At 47.8% G+C, this 16,140-nt stretch overlaps 1 protein-coding gene across 1 annotated transcript in view; it reads left to right on the top strand.

Moving 5' to 3' along the window:
* Window positions 1-16,140, top strand: part of LOC144163010 (nose resistant to fluoxetine protein 6-like) — a 206,170-nt gene that overhangs the window by 82,243 nt on the left and 107,787 nt on the right. The window contains exon 6 of the mRNA XM_077693822.1: window positions 10,121-10,291. Within this exon, the coding sequence (XP_077549948.1) occupies window positions 10,121-10,291 (171 nt within the window). The remainder of the gene's footprint in view (window positions 1-10,120; window positions 10,292-16,140) is intronic.

Raw genomic sequence — 16,140 nt, 5'->3', positions numbered from 1 at the left:
GAGTTAAATACACGTGATGGATCGTTTACGCGATCCTTACGCGTTACGCTTACGCGATATGCTTTTGTGATGGAGGCGAAAAGCAAAAACGCCCGTGTGTAGGAGATTTCGGCGCACGCTCAGGATCCCCAGGTGGTCAAAATTAATCCGGAGCCCTCCACTACGGCGCGCCTCAGTGCCTCCGTTGCGTCGGTGAGTTAAACCATAGAATCAATCAATCATCACCTCGGTTTCAATACACAGTTTAAAAGAAAGGTGTTGGGGACCCAAGGAAAATGCACGACACGGAAAAAGGGAACGCTGCGATAAATACTGAATGCGTATCATCCTGAGGGTATTTTTGACGAAGGCGAAACAGCGCTGTATTATCGGTACCTGCCAGCGAAGATACCGTCTTTCTAAGGTGACGGTTTGGCTTTGAGAAAGCTGGGTAAGCATAGAATTTTTGTTACCGTCCCTGCAAACATGAGTGGTAGGGGACAGTGGCGCCTGCTCGTCACCAGAACAGCCGAAAAAGCAAAGGTGTTTTAAAGGCGGGAAGAGGCTTTCAGTAGAATATATGCTTCGTACAGAAAAGCACGGATGACATCAGACATTTTCGGGGATCAGATATTGGGTCTGGATTAAAGGGGGATTGAAAACAGCAAAGTGTTTTTTTATGGTTGACCAAGATAGTAGCCACATGACTGTACTGGACTTGGGTGCGATCCGCGTAGCTTGCTTGTATGCCGAGATAACGTCTGTGCTGCCACCAATGGATTAGGGCGTAACCAAGAATTTCGAGTTTCTGTACAGGTGGAATATTCTTGGACGCATATTTTTGAACGTGGAGAACTCGTGACAATACAATGTGAGTATGGTGAGTGTCATTCATACATTCGTAAGATCGTGTGAAGAACGGCTGGTGCATGGCTCGCAATTTTCTCCAACTTCCATCGGAGGATGCTTCTCCATCGGGGAAAGCACAAGCGAGTGAAACTTAGCTCGAGGGAGTAATTTTTGCTCGGCTGTCGGGGACTTCCACTTTGAATATTGAACCACCACCAAAAGGAGATTGGAAAAGTGTGACACACTTAGAGTCGGCAAAAGTATGCACATTGTTTAGTTCCACGAAGGCGGTCATGAAAGTGACCCCCACGATATTGAAGGAGCGCTGCAACCAAGAGCTGCCGAAGTAGCAACTGTTTTTTAGAGGATAGTCTTTCTTGGGCCACCTAAACACGAAAATTTTGGTCTATCGGTTTATCTGCCTATCTGTGCGTCTGCACCTTGATTCAGCCACACGGCCAAAAAAGAAAATTCTGAAAGCAGAAGTTTACATAGGCAAAACCTTTGCAAACCGCTAAATCTTGCACCATACTTAACAATTATTAGGCAACATTAGGCATATTTGAGGCAAAACATCAATACTTAGCTGGTACCAGGCAGTGCTGTTATAAATGTATATAGATGGGCCCTTGACCTTTGCGACAGGAAATAAAAAATACGCGTTAAAAAGTATTTTGATCCAAAATTACGGCCACCTTCCCTCGCGGGAACCCTGGTGTGATGCGACGCTGAAGGGTGTCCCATTGTGCGTTTCTGTTGGGTCGATTACTCGAATTGCGTGAAACGTATGCGCAGCGCGCCCGAAGGAGAGGAGACTGCGGAGAGAGAGGGCGCTGCACATGCGCACAGCGGGCTTGCGCTGCACGCAGCACCGCCCACCGGCGGAGTGAGACAGCGCGCCGCACTGCGCGCGCCACAGATGTTGGGGGAGAGGGCGCGATATCACGGCGATAGGAGGAGGGGCGCAGCTGTGCAGACAACGACGACGACGGACGCACGCAGGAGTGGCAGAGGCGCCGGCAGGAGATGCTCTCAGCGTCGCATCTAAAAATACAAAAAGCGCTCGCACCCAAGCATAGATTTTATGGTCTCATTCCATGTCAAACGCTAACAAGGGGTTCCAATACATTGGGCGCGAGCAGTGCGAACTAGGGAAAATTGAATGAACGTGAGCACACCTACTGTAACTGTTCTCTTCATATGTTCTATATTAACTGCTTTCAGTTGTCAATGCTTTATGTAACAGAATTGAAAGTTGGGTGAGTTGTTGCGTATGCATTGTGAAGTGTAACAGAGCAAAAAGAAAAACGACGAGGGACACAGAAGGAATTCACAAGAGGGGTGCTGTCGCAACAAGTATTTTATTGGAAATAAGCACAAATAAATAGCCGACACGTACAATCTGGTGTGGTGAAAAGAAACAAAACTTCGTACCATCAGATAAAACCGGGTAAAGGCATGTGAACCGTTATAATATCTAGGTGGCACCCAAAAACGCCTTTTGCTGTCAGGGAAAACTGGCTGACATTATTGGCCCGACTCTTGTTGATAAGATAGGCTTTAACAACTTCTCGTGTCAGCTGGTCCTTGTGGATGAACCAAACATGTAATCATCAAAACACGGCGTGCAGCCACATGCCAAGCAGGGCGCTGATAGGTGGGAGGATGTGTCTCTTGTTAAATTATTCAAATGCCATCCCGCAGGCGCGTGTTGACACATCTGGCTAATTGCCCAAAGTAAACTTTTCCGCAATCCAGGGGCGAGCGGTAGACAATGCCCGTACGACAGGGCACAAATCTCTCAATGTGCTTGATGTTTGATTTCCCCGGCTTGTGATCGACCGTCCTTTGAATGGTTGGGCCAGCACGACTAAGCCTGAGGGGGGCTGAGAAGGCGACATTCACACCGTATCTCCCTGCTAGATGTACTTGCTGGACTTACTTTCCCTGCTAGATATATGTATTTCTCCCCCACCCATCTAATGACAAACTGGCGCTGTGATAAATGAATAAATGCCCCTTGTTTATCTCGGGAGAATGGAGACATTAGGGCCGGCAGAAGAAACGCAGGGGCGGCAGAAGACTGTCGTCTTTCGACAACATTTACAGGAAAGTGAAACATCCCCGGTGAATTCTTTTTTAGGCAAGAAGTAACGTGGAAGAAACGCTCCTGGATATCCACAGAAGAAGTGCAGCTTGCCAGGCGAGTTGGTACGTACTGACGGTGGGGAAAACCAGCCAAAAATGACGAAAACACAAACGAGAGACGAGACACACGCTGGTTTAGCTCCATGAGATTGCAGAAATTGCTGTGAGCAGTGCTATTGAAGAAGAAGATGAGACGTAGCTCATGGACTACTTTTCATAACTGCCTTGTGGCGGACTATTAGAGCTGCTGTTTGTGTGCTTTTGTTTGTCCACGACGCAGACCTGTCACACGCCCCGTAGCGGCGTCGGGAACACCTGAGGCACAAGAGCGAGAAAAACAAGCCGGCAGCGCATCATGTCGTGCGAGTGCCGAGGAAGTTGCGTGCCGGATTGCATTTGGGGCCCCACGCGGAGCGAGGGAGGTCGGGAACAACGTGCCCCGCGGGCCACGTGGGGAGGCCCGGGAAAGAAGAAGGGCCAACAAGGGTAGCGAGACGTATTGACGCTCTACTTAAAGGCCGGACCACAATAGCGAAAATCCCCGATGGACAGCTATACATAACACCGCCTTCCTCTCCTCTGCTTGTGTTCCGGGCCGCGAGGAAGCGTGCATGTCGACGCGGCCGCCGCACGCACAGATGAGGATATATGAACGGCCCAAGCGAAGACTAAGCAAACGCTAGAGGTGCGGCTGTGTTCGCGGGTTCCTTCGCAGGCACGGTTGTTTCTGCGTCTAACATTATCGCCAGCCACGTCGTTGACGGCGGGAAGGAGGGCAGAGGGGGAACGCGTAGATTATTATGACTTGGGTCACGTAAACAGCGCCGAAAAAAGCCGAACCATATTTTTGGCCGCACACAGCGGGGCCTGCCGTGTGCAGCTGACACGCGAAAGCGCTTCAAGGACGCAGTGTGGAAGGAAAACCGGCAAAAAGGGACCGCATCGTGAGGGACCACGCATGCGGGCAAGTGTACCGCGGGGAGAGCGGAGTAATGACTTTCGGTTACTCTCCTTCGCAACCTGACCCACAACCGTTGTCACCGTTTCGAGGTTGCATTGCAATCACCACGACGTCTGGTTATTTGAAACATGCGCTTGAAATTACGTAGCTGCTGATTAACAGAATGTGGTATCTCAAGTAAACAATCAGAATTTACTCAATTCACCAATCATAGAACGTTAACTTTCACGTAAAATCTTTGAGCGAGTAAAAAAATATCGCGCCAATCCACCCGGTGAATGTGGTTGGAAAACAAAGCTGTAGATTGCACCCACAGCGATTATCCATGCGGCGTCATTTAAATTCACTCAGGTTCCTCTAGAAATAGTACGGCCAGAGAGAAGTGAAATTCCCTTAACCACACCCTTTATTACTTCAAAGAAATATTCTTGGTAAGGTTAAATCACTGCATGATGCATGAACGGTGGTTAGTCGAGTTGTATTGGTGTAGCACATAAGTGTAAACCCTTTTTTTATACAAAAAGAAAGCTCAAACACGGTGTTCGACGATCTGACTTCTCTGTCTCTGGCGCCGCTGACGGAGGCGACGAGATCGGCAGCAGAGACGGTGGTGAAGGAGGCGGTGGAAGAAATACTTCTATTGATATTTCCGAACGGTGCAGAGTGCGGCCCTGGGGTGTGGTTCCTTCTTCACTGGAGCCCATTTGCAGTCCGCCACGCCTGTGCTATGTCCACCAGCAGAAACTGGGTAGGCAGATAGGGGCGGGACACCAGCTTCTCCGATTGCTCTTTTTGAGTACTTGACGGAATAGTTGACGGAAAGAGAGGAGGGTGCTTAGGGCTAAAGTCGCACACCCCGAATATGTGGCGGAAGGTTCCTACTTCAGAGCAAAATTTACATTCAGCGTCGTAGCGATCCGGGTGCATTGAGTGAAGACGCGTCAGGTGTGGGAAGAAGCCGGGTTGTATGTGCCGTATGGTAGTATGCTGTGCTCCGGAAATGTGAGAGTAAGGCGAAGGTAGGGTTTGTCTCTGAAGGCGATAATGCTGGGTTATGTCCCTGAACGGGACAAGCGGATGCCTGTCCTCGTGAAGCTCCATAGCACTGGTGGTAAAAGCGCAGGATTGTTCGTGGGCGTATTCGTTGCCCTCCATGGAAGCGTGAGCGGGTGTTCAGATGAGCTGAATGCAACCGTTTGGGGAGTGGTTCTTTAGCCCACGCAGAGCAGGTCTTTATACCCAACCCGAGTGGTAATTACGATAGACTTGTTGGGACCCGGTGACTACCTTTGGAACCCCTGGTTGAGTGAGAGCCAAGGCGATTGCTGCCTCTTCTGCGGCCGTCATGTCTTCTGTCTTCAGTGAGGCACACGCAAGGAGGTTGGTTCTAGAGGTAGCCACTATGACGGCGTGCTGCTGCCCTCGATGTTTGGGGGCGTTTGTGTAGACCACTGCATGCTCCCCACCTAGGGTGGTGCTGAGCGCTTGAGCCCGTGCTTGTCGGCGATCCTCGTCATGTGAGGGGTTCATATTTGTAAGCAAAGGGAGCATATTTAGTTCTTCTAGCCAGGAGTCGGGAAGTACATCAAGCGGAGTGACATTCTGTGCTTCCCAGCCAATATTGTGTAGGATACGGCGATCCGCCGCATTTCTGCTCAACTGGAGCTTCTGGTTAGAAAGACCGCCCGCTATCAGCTTTTCCGCCGTGTTGTGGAGCCCCGTGCTAAGCAGCCTCTCTGTGGACGTACTCATGGGAGGACCAAAGGGTTGCTCAAGCGCCTTTCTAATCATTATATAAAGCATTTTTATGTCCTACTTGCCCAGAAGAATACATGGGGTTGGCGGAAGTGATTCTCGAGAGGACAAAAGCTTGAACTAATCAAAAGGCATCGGATTCCGTGAGGTTTTCCTTCTGGGTGGCAACTCTACTGATCATGTGTATGATTTGATTGATGCTGTTTGAGGTGCCGCAAGGATACGTCACTCTTAGTGTTGGTCTAGAGATTACGCCCAAGATCTTGATGCTGGGGCTTGGAGTGATGGTCTGGCCATAACGAAGTAATTGAATGTATTCCTTGATGTGCCGTTTGGCGTGAGGATGGACGACAAGGAGCTGTGACGTTTCTACATGACCACTAGAGTCCCCAGGCTTTATCGCATTGGCGTACTAGAAGTGAGATGTCATTCGTTGGTGTGTGATTTCCTTAGATTTTTTGTAACTCCTAGCACATGCGAAAGGCACGCTCAGGGCCACTAGACGTGCCGTGGGCGGAGCGCACAGCGGCACAAGAGATCGCGTGACACTATTACGTGGAATTCAGCGAGAATGCAGTGGGTAAACCCATAGATGTGCTTGGTGAGTGCACGCCCTGTCTTCCCCGTCTGCGCGTGGGCTCGTAGCTAAATCGGTAAGACAACGGACTGTCACTTTGTTATGCCATTAGTTCCAGGTTCGATTCCTGGCGGTCCAAGTATATTCTTTCATTTGTTCGCGGGAGTTTTCTGTTGACACCAACGGTCGCGAAAGAACCCTTGGGGGGTAGAGGTAGGAAGCTTTGCTTTAAAACACAAAAAAATGAGTGGTATAAAATGATTTGCAAGGGCAAATTCTACACGTACCATAAGTGCGACGGTGAACGCCACTTTAAAAGCTGCGGAAAGCAAATTATGAAGCCCAAACTTGGAGAAAACACCATGTAAATTTTAAGCCTCTGGACAATTTCCTGTACGCTTTGCCTGGAGGTAACATAACTGTAATGAGCTTACTCCAGTCAAAATTTAGCAATCCCATCGCTGTTGGAAGGCTTATTGGCGAATCTTGGCGGACACATAAGGCGGAGTAGACAAGCACCAGCAGGAAGAAGACAGGAAACTCTGGCTGCGGCAGGGTTGCATTACTTCCCGGTCTTTGTGGAAGCCTAGATCGGAGCTAAAGACGCAAATTTGAGGAAATAGAAGGTCGTAGTATGTTTTTGTGTTTATAAATAAGACTGTCGTTACACCTGGTTGCGTACGGACGTTTTAATCTGCGTCGATGGAGCGTCATGTAAGTAGTATCGGGTGTACTTGAGAGGTTCTGTAGATACCGTTTGCAGAGCACCGGTGCTTTCGAGTCTGAAATAGGAAAACAGTACCAACCCAAACACCTCCGAAGAAAACCATCCGCTTTGAGACGAAGGTAGTACCGTCGAGTTAGCGCCACCTAATTCTTCAAATGAGTAGAATTAGCGCGCAGAGGAAAGACCCAAAACATTGTATAAAGTGCGCATCTTGCGCTACCGTGAGTTTTGTCGTCACAGTTGGGAAAGCTGGTGTCGCCCTGCGCCTCTTACTGATTTTATTGGAAATCCTAAACACGGGCAGGGCACAGACATTTTGGAAATGAGCGAAAGGTGGCTGTGCATTGGCAACACCGCTGTTCGTATCACGTGTACAGGCTTGACAGACGCTATTCAGGTCTAACCGCATGGAGCCAGAGCAGTGGCTGACGCCATCAGTGATAGCGCCGTGTTCAGCCTTTCGGCAATTCAATTAGTCAGCGTCGCTCCTCTGCTGCATAGTAAAATAGCACATGTGTTTTACACTTCCAACACTCCCCAACGTGTTCTGGCGTCGTGCCTAATCCGCCCAAAACCCTTCATAATAAAACGCGACAACAGCCCGCGGTAATAGACGAGGAAGTCATTCTGTGCCGTACCAGACGAACCAGCACTCGCAAATTCAACTGCAAGGAGGATCGTATACCACGACTACGTTATGCTCCTGCAAGCCTGGTGTCGAGTTTAATCCGGAGCCCTTCATACGGACCGAAGTCTTCCACTAATCCGGAGGCCTAATTAGTCCGGAGCCTCCACTACAGCGTGCCTCATCGTTTGAGCTGCGTCGACGCGTTAAACAATACAATCACTCGAGTTTCCCTCCATCGTGCAAACGCGGCTTAACGGAAAAACAGAACCATAGCGGGTGGTTTAAAGCTATCAGTATAAACGGCTTGCGTACAAAATTATCATAGCCCTTTCTTGTGACCCACTTCCAGTCTTTTCAGAAAAGGGCCACAACGAAAAGAGTCACAAACATGGCAGCTACGTCCCCGTCACTGTGAGATTTCTACCGGTGGAACATCAGACCCATTTTCATTCAGCGCCTATGCTCCGAACGGATCCACCAATCGCAAAAAAAGGAACACAACAGCGAAATAATTAATGCAGGAATCATCAGAAAACACGTAACAGGAATGAACGAAATGGGGCAATGCAAGACTTGGTTGAAACAAATATCAAGATTAGTTACCCCGTTACACCGGCAATAGCAGCCACATTTTCGTTTTCGATGCTTGTTGAGCGCAAGAAGCGTGTTGCCCACATTCAGCCAGTTACTGACAAAGAGTAAACGATTGCCGGAAAACTGAGATTTAGTGCAGCTGATGGAGGCGCAATAATTTTGTGTTGTAAAATAGCTGTGGTTTCTATTTGTACAACTCTATTTTATGCGTAGGGAAGACTCAACTGTTTGATTAAATTTCGTTGCTTTGGAGCCGCAGTCGGGATTCCAGAGCTTAAACATTTTTTAGTCGACGCTGCACATGAAACACGTAATTCAGTCTTTCAATAAATGTTATTGTTTGAAACCTAGCCTGTCAAGGTTTGCCCGAAAGTCACGCCTGTACCGGTCTTTGTTGCACAATTCACCACCAGAGTTCTTTAACGCTTAAGCAAACGGAAATGTGACTTGAGGCTCCATATAGAATAGCTGTTGAATTATGTAGGTACTGTTTCTATTCTCCGAGCTGCTGGTACCGGGATTCATGTGTAGTGCGATTTTTCTGCGCATGTACAGACGCTGACTTGAAGGAACCATGAAGCCAAGATGCAAGTTTGTTTCATTAAAAAAGAGTAGTTAATCCCAATAACAACGCTGCAGTTTTAAAGCAGTCTTTAGATATTAACAAAAATTAATAAAGGAAACAGATGAAACAGTGATGACTCAGTTTCCAATCTCTCGCCCAACTCATTTGACGTATTAGTCGCTATGTTTGATCAGCGGCCGCCTTCCAAACCCACCGCCAAGAAGTATGTTTGCGGCATTGTAGTGATACCTGTAGTTTCTTGTGATTGCGTCAATTGAATGCTAACATGGAGTGAACAAGCTGGCAACTCTTTTTTTTTTGTATTTCTCCTATAACCCAAAGATGACGTTACACATGCGAATTTTTCATTGTTCACAATCTTTCCTCTTTTTTCTATGAAAACAACGTTTTTCTGGTCCCGTATGCAGTTGAGAGAACTATGAAAGGCTACTTCTTACAGATGAAGCGAGGCCGTATTTTGTTTTCATCGTCCATTCAAGACGCAGCCCGGCTTGCAGCCGAATGCTCGTAGCAGCATCCCACCAACGAGATGGATGCCTCTCTTTTGTCGCTATGATTGTCGGTCCCGTTCTTGTTTTCGTGAGGCGCATTAAAGACGGCGAGAGGGAGCCGCATTTTTGCTGAAAATAATGATTCCCATATGGGGCAGGGGTCCTCTGTCCTTTCGCAAAGGACGTCTGTCCAAGTTGATACGTAAGCGGACAAAGAAGATAAAACGCATCGCCCTGATGTATATCTAATTGACAATTTCAGTCGGCGGGGTAACCAAGGGCCTGTTTTGTGTAATCTACTCATGAAAATGAACATTCTCCAGTAACCAAAATTGAGGACAGGAATGTCCGCGTACATCAGGGCCAAGATTAGGCACGCTGTTCGCGCTTAAGATATTTAAGAGCAATTTTGCAGTAGCCGTTAGCCATCTGCTCAATATATAGCGCTGTTCAAACGTATAGCATGCAGACAGCACGGTGAATGCTGGCCCTGATGTACATTCTATCACGTTCTTTCCCCCATCATTTTCAGACCATTGCGTACGCATGCCCACCCACTTGCCATTTAAAACTGGGGCAAGTTGTAGGTGTGCTGGGGAGAGTGTTAGTACCTTCTGCAGAAGAAATGTTCCCAAGTGGGAAGTAATAAAAGGAAGAAGGGTAGAGACCATGCAGCTCTGCTCTTATACAATGATGTTTAATTCCGCACAGCGGTCGTGTACTACGATTTCGTGGCGTGTTCTAGCTTTGGTTGGGAATGGAACCGATTCAAATAGGTATATTCCCTACAGTTATTTTTTTTCTGCCTTCTGTCTACTTCCGCAGCACTGTTCTCCCGATTCACGACGTCCTTCTCGATGGTTCGGAGCCTTCGCAGCGTGTTCCGGCACGAAACCAGCCTGGGCCCGCTCAGCGCCCTGCACGGCCTGCGCTCGCTCACACTGTTCTGGTTCATGCTGGGACACATCTTCCTTTTCGTCAACTACCAGTTCTTCCGTGAGTATGCCCGAAACAGCAACTAGACGCCAGTACCGAACCAGGTGCATTATGCGTTTATGGTCTGCATTCATGGCGCTGATTACCCCTCAGGCGCAGTGCGCTGATCTTTTTGCTGTTGTTGTTGGAGAGGTTTCCTTTGTTAAAAATTTTTTTTTCGTCTCACATGAAACAGTTTCCTCCCGGGCTTTAATGGGGGAGAGTTTGAATTTATTTGAGTTGTTGCCAGTGAGTCGAAGTGCGAAGCCAAACATTGTGCCAACCCATGTTCCGAAGCCCCGACTAATGCGTACTTACATACGTTGGCGTCGCGGCGCCTCGAGCTTCGTCGACACACTGTGCACCTAGAGGTCGACTGAGTGCTCTTTCGCGCCTACTGGAATCTGGTGCATACCGTGCGCGGTTTGCCTCAGGAACGCGCCAACCTTCATGGGGAAGCCGCAGTGAAGGCTACTACCACTACTGCCGGGCTGAAGAACAAGCTAGCCCAGCTGCATGTGTCTCTAAGTTAAAAGTTCGACGAAAATACGTATTTATCACGGACTCAGACGCAGATCTAACTTTGCATATTTTTTTCCTTGAGGTATGCTGTAAATTCGTTGGCTACATACATAGAGGGAATATTGCTCTGACGTGCTTTCAGAGGAATTCTAATTTACCATAAAGTAGCTTAAAAATGCACCAGAAAATCTGAAGTTTAAGAAAAACTTCATTGTAAAAACTAAACAAGTTGGTTAACTCGTTGCACAGATTATAATCGAAATAGTCGGGATTACTTTTTATAAAAAAGTAGGAAAAATATGAAGAAAATATGCTGTTGGCATTCCGACCAAATTTTAAGCCGGAAGTACTTTATCACAACGCTTCATACTAGTTTTTTTACAAAGCGTGCGAAATAACACTGGAAATTAAAAACCTTCAGCGCTTACTTTGTTTAAAAAAATATTTTTTTGTTGCCAGAAAAATGGTGTCATTGTGTAAATTTGAACCCTCAGCTTACATATGTGGAACTGTTATCCGCGGCCATATATAACTAAAATAAAGCCTAAAGTGCGTAATCCCATATATTGACGAAGTGACAATAACTGAATTTTTTCATGTCTTCAACCATGGATTTGTGCACGGCCGATTTTAAAGAAGACCTCCTAAATAAACGTTGTCTCTAGGAGGTAGCTATACCGAAAACTAACGCTGGAAAATGATCGTACATTCGCAACAATACGTTTAATACTACCATCTCGAGCATTCGCAACCATTTGAGGTTGCCTCAGTGTCATGTGATAGTCATTTACTGTCACCACTACTCCTCCGAGGTCCTTCCGAAAATGTTAAAGCGGACCATACCAAATAGGCGCAGAGGTAAAAGCAATTCTCTCTCTCAAACTGCACAGGGTGTAGTGATTCAAGTATATATATATATATATATATATATATATATATATATATATATATATATATATATATATATATATATATATATATATATATATATATATATATATATACGGTCGAAGAAAAGAAGTTTCGCAGAAGAAATATCAAAAAGTAGAGTCCGACGCAAGTCTCAAAAAACAAAAACAAACATGTTTACTAACGTTTCGACTGGTGGTCCAGTCTTCATCGGAGTAACATTTACAGCACACTGCAGCACGCTTTTATAGGTGCGTGTAGAGAGAGGAAGTTGCGCTACAGTGCGCCCTCTTTAAAAGAAATCATACGTCATCATTCAGCAAAACAAGCAAAAACGCTAGACATACACATGAGAGGGAATGCACTGCCCTCCCTCTTTTTTGGGAGAAAAGGTGCGCTACAATGCGCCCTGTTTAGAAGTAATTATTGGCAGGTGGTACAACACAAAGATAAACGAAAAATGCGAAGGGACGTCTAGGAAGGAGGTAAATTGGCGCCTCTCCTCATAGGAATTAACGGAAACGGGAGGGGGGCGGGGGGAAGGGAAAGGAATAAAGGCCGCAGAACGAGATAAGGAACTGGGGGAACGCGCGTCAGCACGCCATGGCTTTTCGTCTTAGGATTGTGTCACGCTAGGAATGTGTCAACAGAAGAAGCGGGGGGGGGGAGGGTAGGAAAAGCGGCAGAACGAGATAAGGAACTGGGGAGCACGCGTCGGCACGCCTTCGCTTTTCGTCTTAGGAATGTGTCATATGAAGCCGGCGCTATGTGGCTAAGCCGGCGCCGGGGAGTGAACCTGAAGGGATGAAGCCGGTGCTGGTATGCCTAAAAAAAATTGCCCCCACCTCCCCGAAGGGAATCGTGAGGAAGTGCGAATGCATTTCTTGCGCCGAGAGTACACGGCGTAGTAATTCTGCCATCGCCTTGAGAGGCGCAGTACCGGCGAGGGGGAGCTGTCAGGCGAGGGGAGAGGCGCGCGCCGAGGGTGAGTGCAAACCTAACGGGGGGAGAGGCGCGCCAGCTGCAGAGCATGTGACGTCACGGCACGAGGAGAGGGGGAGCAGACGCAAAGGCGCCAGCGCGCGGTCACGTGGGAGTGTGACGTCACGGCGCGAGGAGCGGTGCGGGAGCCGGCGCGGGCGCGCGCAGCCACGGCGCGGGAGGCGGAGCGCGCGCGGGTCACGTCGGGTGTAACGTCGCTACGCCGTTGCTGCAGACGCTTCTCTCCGCTCCTCGCGCTGTTGCTAGGGGAGAGGAGGAGGAGCAATGCGGACGGCGGATTCAGGGTCGCTTATAAAGTGCATCGCACTTAAAAGAGGATTGGTCACGCAAGAAGTGAACGGAAGAAAGGCGAGTAATTACTCTGGCAAACATGTCAGTGCGCCCACGCCTTCGTTCAACCCAGAGGATGCGGTTTTGAACCTAAATACGATATATGATTCGCGAACTTCGCGTGCGTGGTTGCTATTGAAATTGGATTCAATTATTGTTACCTTCAAATTATTAAATGAATGACCCGGGATTCCGACGTGACGGGAAAAAGGAAGGTTAGGAAGAAACTTGGCGTATGCCCTATGGTTGTTGAACCTTAATCTAAAAGCGTTCGCCGTCTGGCCAATATATTGCAGGTGGCAGGTATTGCACTCGAGCAGGTAAACTACGTTGGCGCGGTCACAGTTAAAATTTCCCTTCAGTTTGACAGAGAAATGCGAGACGGTGCTAGAGGCTGTTTTTGTTTTCGTCATGTGGGGGCATACCTGACAACGAGGCTTGTTGCAGGGCCCACAACCGGTCACTTGTGAATGGCTGAGCCTCGAAGATGTCAGAATGTCGCGCAGGTTTTTGTTTCGCCTGTAGACAACACGTGGTGGTTCGGAAAATATAGATGTTAGTCGAGGACTTTGACTTAATATGTTGTGATGCTTTCGAAGTATGCCAGAAACATTCGGCACAGATGCGGAGTGAGTGAGAACTAGGTTACTTGAAGGGCGTCGGTCGGCTGGCTTCCTGGAGTTAAGGAGTTCATTGCGCGCCAGCGCTCCTGCTCGGCGAATGGAATCGTCAATTAATTGGAGCGGGAACTTTTGTTTAAGCAGATCGTTTTTCAGTCCCTCACAGTTGGAAAGAAAATCTGTTTCCTTGGAGCATATCCGGCGGAAGCGGTGCGCTTGACTGTAGGGTATGCCCGCTTTCCAGTGCCTAATGTGACTACTTTGAAAATGCAAATATTGATGGGAGTCTGTCGGTTTTCGGTAAAGGGTGGTCTCTAATTTGTTCTGCGAGACAGATACCGTCCCGTCGAGGAAGTTGATGCTGGTAGCGGAAAATTGGTGTGAGAAAGAAATGTTAGGGTGGACCGCGTTAAACTCGGCTATAAATCTTAGGAGACTGGATTCTCCGTGCGGCCAAATCAAAAAGACATCATCGATGAAGCGCTTGTAAAAAAATGGCTTCAATTCGACGCTTGCACGAAACTCCTCCTCGAGAACTGCCATGAAAATATTTGCATAATTTGGCCCTATTCTTGTGCCCATGGATGTACCACTGACTTGAACATCGTGTTTGCCATTGAACTCGAAATTGTTTAGCTGAAGAATTAATCTCAGTAATAAGGCCAATGTGGAAATCTCAACTGGCTTAGGCTCCCGAGATTCACTGTAAGCGTGGATCACCGCTTGTATTCCATCAGAGTGCGGAATATTGGTATATAGTGAACGTGACGTCCATGGTGACAAGCAGACAGCCACTTGGAATCTCAAGGTCTAATATTTCAGAGAGGAAGTGGTTGGTATCTCGTAAATATGAAGGAAAGTTAGGAGGAATTCTGTTGATTAAGTTGTCGACATAGAGGGAAATATTTTCGGTAACCGTGCCTATGCCAGATACGATTGGGCGATCAGGGACATGTGCCTTGTGAATTTTGGGCAAAAGGTAGAACCTGCCTGCTATTGGGCTGAGTGGTATCAGAGAACGCACCGTCGTTTTGTCTAGTTCCTTGGCCTCCAGTAGGGCTTCGAGGTTTTCCTTCACAATTTCTTTATATTCAAAATTTGGATCAGATTCAAGAATTTTGTAAAAGGATATGTCGGATAATTGCCGGTCTGCTTCTTTGATGTAATCATCTCGATTCATTATCACTATTGCTCCACCTTTATCAGCGGGCTTGATTACAATTTCGTGGCGACATGCCAACTTCTCAAATGATTCTTTCTCTTTAATTGAAAGGTTCGGTCGAAAAGGCGTCTGCTTTTTATAGGCTTCAAGCACGTCATGTTGTACTGCTTTAATATATAGATCTAGACATTTAGCGCGCTGAGGCGGTGGCGTCCAGTGTTTGGAGCTGGGTAAAAAGCCGGCATTGTCCGTGTTAGGGCGCCCATGAAAAAATTCACGCAATCTCATGTTGCGAGCGAAATTATCTAAATCTTTAAGAAGCTGGAACTCGCTGAAACCTCCCGTTGCTGGACAAAAACTTAGGCCTTTGGATAGTGTGCGAACTTCAATCTCTGTCAGCCCAACACTTGACAAGTTCACTAAGTTACTAGTGGGGAAGTCACTCTTCTCGGTCATTTTGGAGGATGACGGCATAGGAGGGGGTAATTCAAATTGCTTCGGAGGAGGGACCATGTCGCGAGACATTTTTTTAGACTTCATCGTGGCTATTGAAGACTTTTTCTTGAGTTCAAAGACTGCTAGAGAATCAGATTCATGTTTGGTGAGAAGGGGCACTTAAGTCGATTCTTGCTCATGCACAGATTTGACTTCCGATTTGTAGTGATCTAGAACAATTCTGGTTAATTCTAGGGATGCAGAAGTTAGGACATTTTTCCATCTGGCTTGGTTATGAAGGGACAATTCAGACGTAGCGGGTTCTAATTTTAACATGAGGCCTTTCGGAACAGCAGATTCATTTAAATAGTGGGTGAGTGAGGTTACGTGCAATCCAAAGCGAATGCGTTTTTCTGCCAATTTTCTAGCATTTTGGAAGTTCCTAGACACGGTTAAAGGAGAAGATTTACCAGTGTCCAAAATGAGAAGTCAATTTTGGCGGTTGCTTGTTGAGGGCTCAGCCCCACTGCTGCGAAGGTTGTAGCGGCGGGGGCTTGGCTGGGGCCTGTGCGGAGCCGATGGCTGGGGTAGAGGGCCCACGGCTGGAGCTTATGGCGTGGGTCTCTGTAGAACTGATGGCGTCCTATTATGTCGGGGGGAGTCCTAGGTTGTCTGGCTCCGTGGATCAGCTGAAGCGAAGCTGCACCACGTAGTGTCCTCGCTGGGTCTTCGAAAACACAGGAGCCGGATATGACTGGCCATGATGGCGACTCCCTCAAAACTGACATGAAGGCCGTCGGCAGCTAGTACCCGTGCTGCCGGGAGCCACTCGAAGCCATGGTCCAGGTAGAATGTAGTCCGGGAACGGCGGCAGAGGTTACGGAGCAGTT

This window comes from Haemaphysalis longicornis, unplaced genomic scaffold (assembly GCF_048455015.1).
Source record: "Haemaphysalis longicornis isolate Haplotype H1 unplaced genomic scaffold, Haemaphysalis longicornis Haplotype H1 scaffold_1, whole genome shotgun sequence".
NCBI lineage: Eukaryota > Metazoa > Arthropoda > Arachnida > Ixodida > Ixodidae > Haemaphysalis > Haemaphysalis longicornis.
Note: the sequence above shows the minus strand (reverse complement) of the source record. Positions and strands in the feature narration are given on the sequence as shown.